The sequence below is a fragment of the Leptonychotes weddellii genome, chromosome 8, assembly GCF_054177405.1.
Source record: "Leptonychotes weddellii isolate Sample4059 chromosome 8, ASM5417740v2, whole genome shotgun sequence".
Classification (NCBI taxonomy): Eukaryota; Metazoa; Chordata; class Mammalia; order Carnivora; family Phocidae; genus Leptonychotes; species Leptonychotes weddellii.
In genome coordinates, this window is record NC_138376.1 from 129,169,803 (window position 1) to 129,175,843 (window position 6,041).

Sequence of the window (6,041 nt, forward strand, 5' to 3'; positions counted from 1 at the left end):
AAAAAAAAAAAAAAAAAAAAAAGTAAAGCTGTTCACTCCATTTCGCACCAGTCGTGTTGTAGAGACTGAACCTTAATCCCAGTTTCTGTTGCATTACTGCTGACCTTGATAAGCAATATTGAGTAAAAATGGGTATCCATCCACCTGACGGTTTCCCTTCTTCAGATGCACTTAGCAAGTGATGACATCACATGAGAAACAGGAGAAGGAGGATTTTGGAGTTTCTCAAAGGTGGGACTTCATAGGGGATGGCAGGATGGAGGACCAGGACAGAGAGATAGGGATAATCCTGGTAAGAGGCAGGAGTTAAGACCTTCCGCTTCGTCTCACCCCATGAATAAAGGTTGCCTGTGAGAATTGGAGAGATTTATTTCCTCTGCCCTTGGTTTAAATCCTCAGACATCAAAGGGTGCAGACATTAAACAGATACACACTTTACAGCCATGTCTGGGCAAGGTCAGGTAAAGACGTGAGTTAAGACATCAGCCATCAGATGTTGAAATCAGTTAAGGGACAACTGGTCTTATGTGGAACATTTAAGACACTGGACAGTGGATCAGTTCAGTGGGACAATAAATCAGTTGAGCCTGTTCTTGGTCTAAAAGGATAGTGATGGCTCCATGAACCCGAGTTCCACTGTCAGTGGCCCTCCATTTCCCACGGGCACTGCTCTGCAAGTGCTCCGCCTGCCCCTGGGAGGGCAGGGTCAGAATTGCTGGGGCACTTGTGGACAAGACAGACCCTCAGACCTGCACAGACTGTCCTGGCGAACAGCTGGGAACCAGGAGAGGCCGGGGCACAGGCAGCTGAGAACCACGTCTTTAGGTAGTTCACCTGCCCGAGTCATGGAATAAAGATGTGTGTGAATGGGATGGGGGCCCCTCTCAGGGGCCATCACTGAGCCCTATTCCCTTTTACCTTGGGTAGGCATCTGGCCAAACACCAGGGATGAGATCAGGTTGCCCCACACACCGGATGACTGGAATATGAGAAAGAAGATGCCAAAATACTGATTCACCACATCTCTGCCAACTTTTCCCACCTTCTCTGCTTGTGTGTTTCCCATGAGGGTGAGGTACGTGCATTGAGCGGACCACAGCGGGGCTGCTCCAAGACCCAGCAGTATGGAGGTGGGAATCAAGGTGTACCTGTAAAATAAAACACAGACAATGCCTCTTCTTCCTCCGTTCTTCCCTGCTTCTGTGGAGAAGGAGGCTCCATGCCTAGTGCATCATAAGCATTATTATGTTGATGGATTCACCATCCATCAGACTCAGATAAATGACTAAATCCAGTGCCCTTTCTGGTTCAGGTTCATTAGCAAGAGAGAAATTCACTGCCAGTGAACTTCTTTGTGTTTGAAAGCAACTACAATGAGCTGAGATTACAAGTAAGGCTGGGTGGCTTTTGAGTATTTCTAACAGCTGTACGTTTAAAATGATTTATTCATTTTTGAAACATTGATTGATTGATTCACCCTCTCCATTGAGGACTCTGTATGAAAACTCTAGGGCAGTAATAAAAAGAAGAATATGAAGTCACCATAATCATTATGTCCTGGATGATAACGGGCCTCCCTCCAAAGAGATGTTTGACAGGTGTGTTCTTGGGAATAAGAGCGAGGGGCTGGTGCTCTTACGGCGTGGTCCCGGAGGATCCCTCTCAATCAGGGAGTAAGCAGGGCTCAGGCTGGGCCCCTGCACCAGCTCCAGCCCTGCCATGTTCACTTTCTGTGATGGGATGAAGGTATGGTGGGACCAATGGGTCCATTGGTCACATTCTGCTAAATCCCCTGAAATTCACCCTGGATATCTTAGGGTCTAGCTCTCATTGCTGGGGCCACAAAAGTGCCCTGGTGCAGGGAGGGAAGCTCAAGGCCCACAACAGACTTGAGGGAAGGTCATGGCTGGGAACTGGTGGGAGGAGATGGGCCCAGCAAAAGGGACAGAGACATCTTGATGAGAAAAAAATGGGAAGAAAACCTCCACATTATCCTGTCCAGGAGCAGAGAGGAATTTCAGGAAGCAGCACTCATGTTAAAGTGGATGCAGTGGGGTGTCATCGGGCAGCTGAACCTGAGGCCTGACCCAGAAGCAGGGTGGGAGCTGTGCGGGCTGTACCAGCTGGCGTAGAAATTGCCCAGGGAGAAGGCCACGTAGCAGCACATGGAGATGACGATGGTCCACTTGCAGCCAAACTTCTTAATCAGGAGTGGCGGGAGGAACATGGAGGACAGGAGCACCCCGCCATATAGCGTGCTGAGTGCCGTCACCCCCAGGCCTTCCTCACTGTACAGGCTGCTCTGTGGGGGACAAAACCACCCTGGTCAGAGGGGCCGGTGGCCAAGGGGAAAGAGCTCTAGGTCAGCACTAGTTTCCTGAGACCACCAGCAATAGGCTTTCCCTGGCGGGCGGCCCCCTCCCAGCTGACAGGTGCAGTGTGGGGGAAAACCAGCACAGTCCCAACAGAGAGTCAGCTGCTGCTAGAGACTAGGGAGGGGAAACCTGAGGCCCTCGGTGCTGGGGTCACGGTGGGGCAGAAGGCCTCATGCCCTCTGTGGCATCTGCTCCCGTCTATAGAACAGCTTTGCATTCCTCCCCTTTAAGGCTGAGAAATGGGTGTGATTTTCCCCATGGAAGAGATAAAGATGGGGGCATTGTCTCCTTGTAGATTCATATGGACAGCTAGATAGTTAGATGATCTGGAAGCTGGTACTTTAATGCCTGGACTGTTCACTCCTTCCTATCTGGTCCCCCTTCTGACAAGACAATGTCCTGAGGCAAGGTACCCTGCACAGGGCAGGTGCAGCCCCCTGGCACTTCCTCACCGTCATTCTGTCTACTGTGGACCCCAAACCCTTGGGCTGAGTTCTGACTCTGCATAGCACCCACCACTCCCAAGATTCTCTCTTCTTTCTCTCTTCCTTTCCTGCCCCACCCCTCGACGTGCTCTGACCTTCCTTGTCCTCGCTTTTCAAAGGGTTCCCGTTCTTCAAGTGTAGATCAAGCGTCTCCAAGGGCTCCAGGATAACTTCATCCACAGAGACCGCTGCTTTGATCCTATCTAGAATTTCACCTGACCTCTAGCACATACCACCCGGTGACCCGCGACGTCACCCCAGCTGACAACGATCCCCCAACATGGGCAATATTCTATTCTTTCCAAATCTCTCCCGATGCCTTGCCCAAAGCGGGTACATAACTGTATTTGTGGATTATTTGATACTGAAAGTAACCATAGCTAGTCATGAAAATTCTGAAATCTGGTTGGAAGATGGAAATTGAGCACTCTGCTCTGACTTAGGGGTTATCTAGAAATTTCCGCTTATGACTCTGGTTGCTAGGAGTGTGGAGTGAGAGAGTTGGTTCAGCCTGAGCCTTTTGTTTCCTTAATACAAACGTATGAAATTCTCCTGTGTTACTGAGCTTGGCTCCTCATATGTTCATGAGAAGCATACAGCACTTCTGTGTGCTGGAATTTCTCCTCCACACACAGTGCTGTTGCAAATCAGCAAGGTATGTTGGTCACTTATAATGAAATCTGACTGCAAACCACTGAAAAGGAAGATAGATTTCAGTAGCCAAAGTGGGAATCAAATTTTAAAAGCAAATTTCTTTTCTACGTGAATGCCGGTGTTCAAACACCTGCGTCTGCATGTGTTAGAAGAGCAGACCTGCAGAATACTGTATGAGGATGAGTACGTGTGCGTGTGAAATTTGAATTATGCAAGACCTGCTCACATAAGCAAGTAGGACATTCACTTAAGTCACCCAACAAATACATCCTTAAGCACTTACCAGGAGAGGCTCTGTGCACTGCTCTAGCGAAACCAAAGGAAATTACAATAGCCACTGCCCTCCAGGTGTGCATAGTAGACAGGAGCTGATGGGGGTCAGTAACACCAACGAACAGGCCATTGCAACTGGGCCTGAGTCCTGCAAGGGAAGCTAGCCCAGTGCAGTCAGGAAGACCTTCTAGAAGGAGTGAAGACCAAATGAGATCTGGAGGATGAGGGGGTAACCTGAGGAAGGGGGGGAGGTGTGGGAGGCAGGAGATGTGGGGGATGAGTTTGCATGGGCCTCGTCCTGAGCTGAGAGGCAGCAGGGAACATTTAAGTGCTTTGTCCAGAGCATTGAAGCTCTTCTGGGAAGATGAGGCTGGGCAGCCTGCCAGACTACAACATGAGGAGTCCCGGCTCAGTCCTGGGGAGTAGGGTCGGATCTTTAAGCCCGTGGAGAGCCTGGGAAGGTAGGTAAGCTGGAGATTAGCATGCACCGCTGACTTTCATGCACAGAGTTATCCATTGATTGCCTCCTGTGTGTTGAGGACTGTCTTAGTCAGGGGGACATGGTCACGGAGTAGTGACCATCCTTCCGGCATCAGGGACTCACGGGCTTACTGCAGAGCCTGCCACAGCACCAGGGGAGTACACACAAGTGTGCCCCATCCAGACTTTGGTTCCAGGGAGCAGGGAAGGGGGAGAAGGGGGGGACATCCAAGTGGAGACCTGAATGACTAGTAGGAGACCATTAGCCACAGGAGTGAGAGGGCTGCAGCAGGGGGACGCTTGTAGGTGGGCGCCCGGGTCCAGGGGTGAGTTCGGATCAGGGCTAGGACCCTGGAGACACCTGGGACCATCTGTACCACCCCCTGGAGGCCTGAGAATGAAGCTGAGCAGATGAAAGCCAAAGGAACAGGCAGGTGCCCCCAACATTGTGGGGACACAGCCATGCCTAAGGTCACTTCTGTCCATGTCATTGCATTCTTTTGCTTAGGCCAGTTCTGACTGATGGAGACAGTCCTAGTTAAACCATGTTTACATATTCTGGATCAGCAATTAAGGAAACATGTTGGGTCAGGTCTAGGAAAGAAGACAGAGAAGTGGGCGGGTGGGGGGGATTGCCCCACACCAGAGTTGGAGGTCTGGTTCCCTAACATCTCAGGTCTTCCAAGGAAGAAGGGGCCCCAGCAACGATTGTGGGTGCTTCTACTCCCAGGAGCCCAGGCGGACTGGGGAGGACCTGGGTGTGCGGGGGGGCGGGGGGGAGGGGGGAGTCGTCTGCTCTCCCTGGACGGCTGCCCCTATGCCAAATACATTTAAAAAAAAAAAAAAGTAACTATCTGGGGACATATATAGCAAATCTACTCCCAGGCACATGTGACCCCTGCCACAGCTGTTTAGAGAGGCCCGAGGAGGAAAGAGTACCATAGGGGTCAAACTTATAGAGACCACTTTGTCCAAATTCACTGTATTGCTTAAAGAGGCTTAGCATCTATATAATTTAGTGAAACTTGATAAATTCACGTTACTACCCCAACCACAAAGCCAAAGTCCTGAAACCATAGAATTCACCATGATTCATCCTGAGTCTCTATCCAAAGGTGAAGAATGTCTTATCACATCACTAAGTTGACCCACACCCCTTGTCCAAGGGTCAAGCACACGCTCTCTGCTGTGCAATCCTGCTGGCAGGGTGAGGCTGTGCGTTGCAAGCTCACATATAGAAACCACTGTTTGAGAGGATTTGGGGGTGAACTGGTTAATCAGAAATTCTACGTTCCTCGTCTTCTGTGACCATGGGGATTCTTGAAGGCCAAGAGACAGACGTTCACGCACAAGTGTTCTCACTTACCTGCAGACTCTGCAGACCTCCATAGGCTGTAAAGAGAAGCAGAAATCCAAAAGAAACCACAAGGACATTCTTCAGGCTTCTTTCCATCATGCCGATTAAAGGTGTCAACCATCAGTGGACACACAGATTCGTAGTTCCCTTAAAGAAACCAATCGGGGCACAGGAAGAGCAGTCTGTACCAAGAAGTCCCCTTCTCTCTCTCCTCTGTGTGAGAGGCACACAGGTCATCAAGGCCTCTGTGCGTTAACGGACTTGGTTATCACTGACGCCAGGAAGCACCATGGGGTTGTTATTTATTCACCTTCTCTGTGATCTATAATAACCACTTTCTAACAGGGCAAAAGATTAGGACTTTTATCAACTTGTACGTACTTGCAGTTTTCCCCTATTAATTTCTAGATAAAGTCC

General features: G+C 50.0%; 1 protein-coding gene across 1 annotated transcript in view; it reads right to left on the minus strand.

Moving 5' to 3' along the window:
• UNC93A (unc-93 homolog A) overlaps positions 1-5,870 on the minus strand; it is a 22,497-nt gene extending 16,627 nt beyond the window's left edge. The window contains exons 1-3 of the mRNA XM_081829310.1: positions 5,634-5,870; positions 2,121-2,302; positions 919-1,148 (exon numbers count right to left, since the gene is read on the minus strand). Coding sequence (XP_081685436.1) covers positions 919-1,148; positions 2,121-2,302; positions 5,634-5,723 — 502 coding nt within the window. The 5' untranslated portion in view covers positions 5,724-5,870. The remainder of the gene's footprint in view (positions 1-918; positions 1,149-2,120; positions 2,303-5,633) is intronic.
• Between the last annotated feature and the right edge of the window lie 171 nt (positions 5,871-6,041).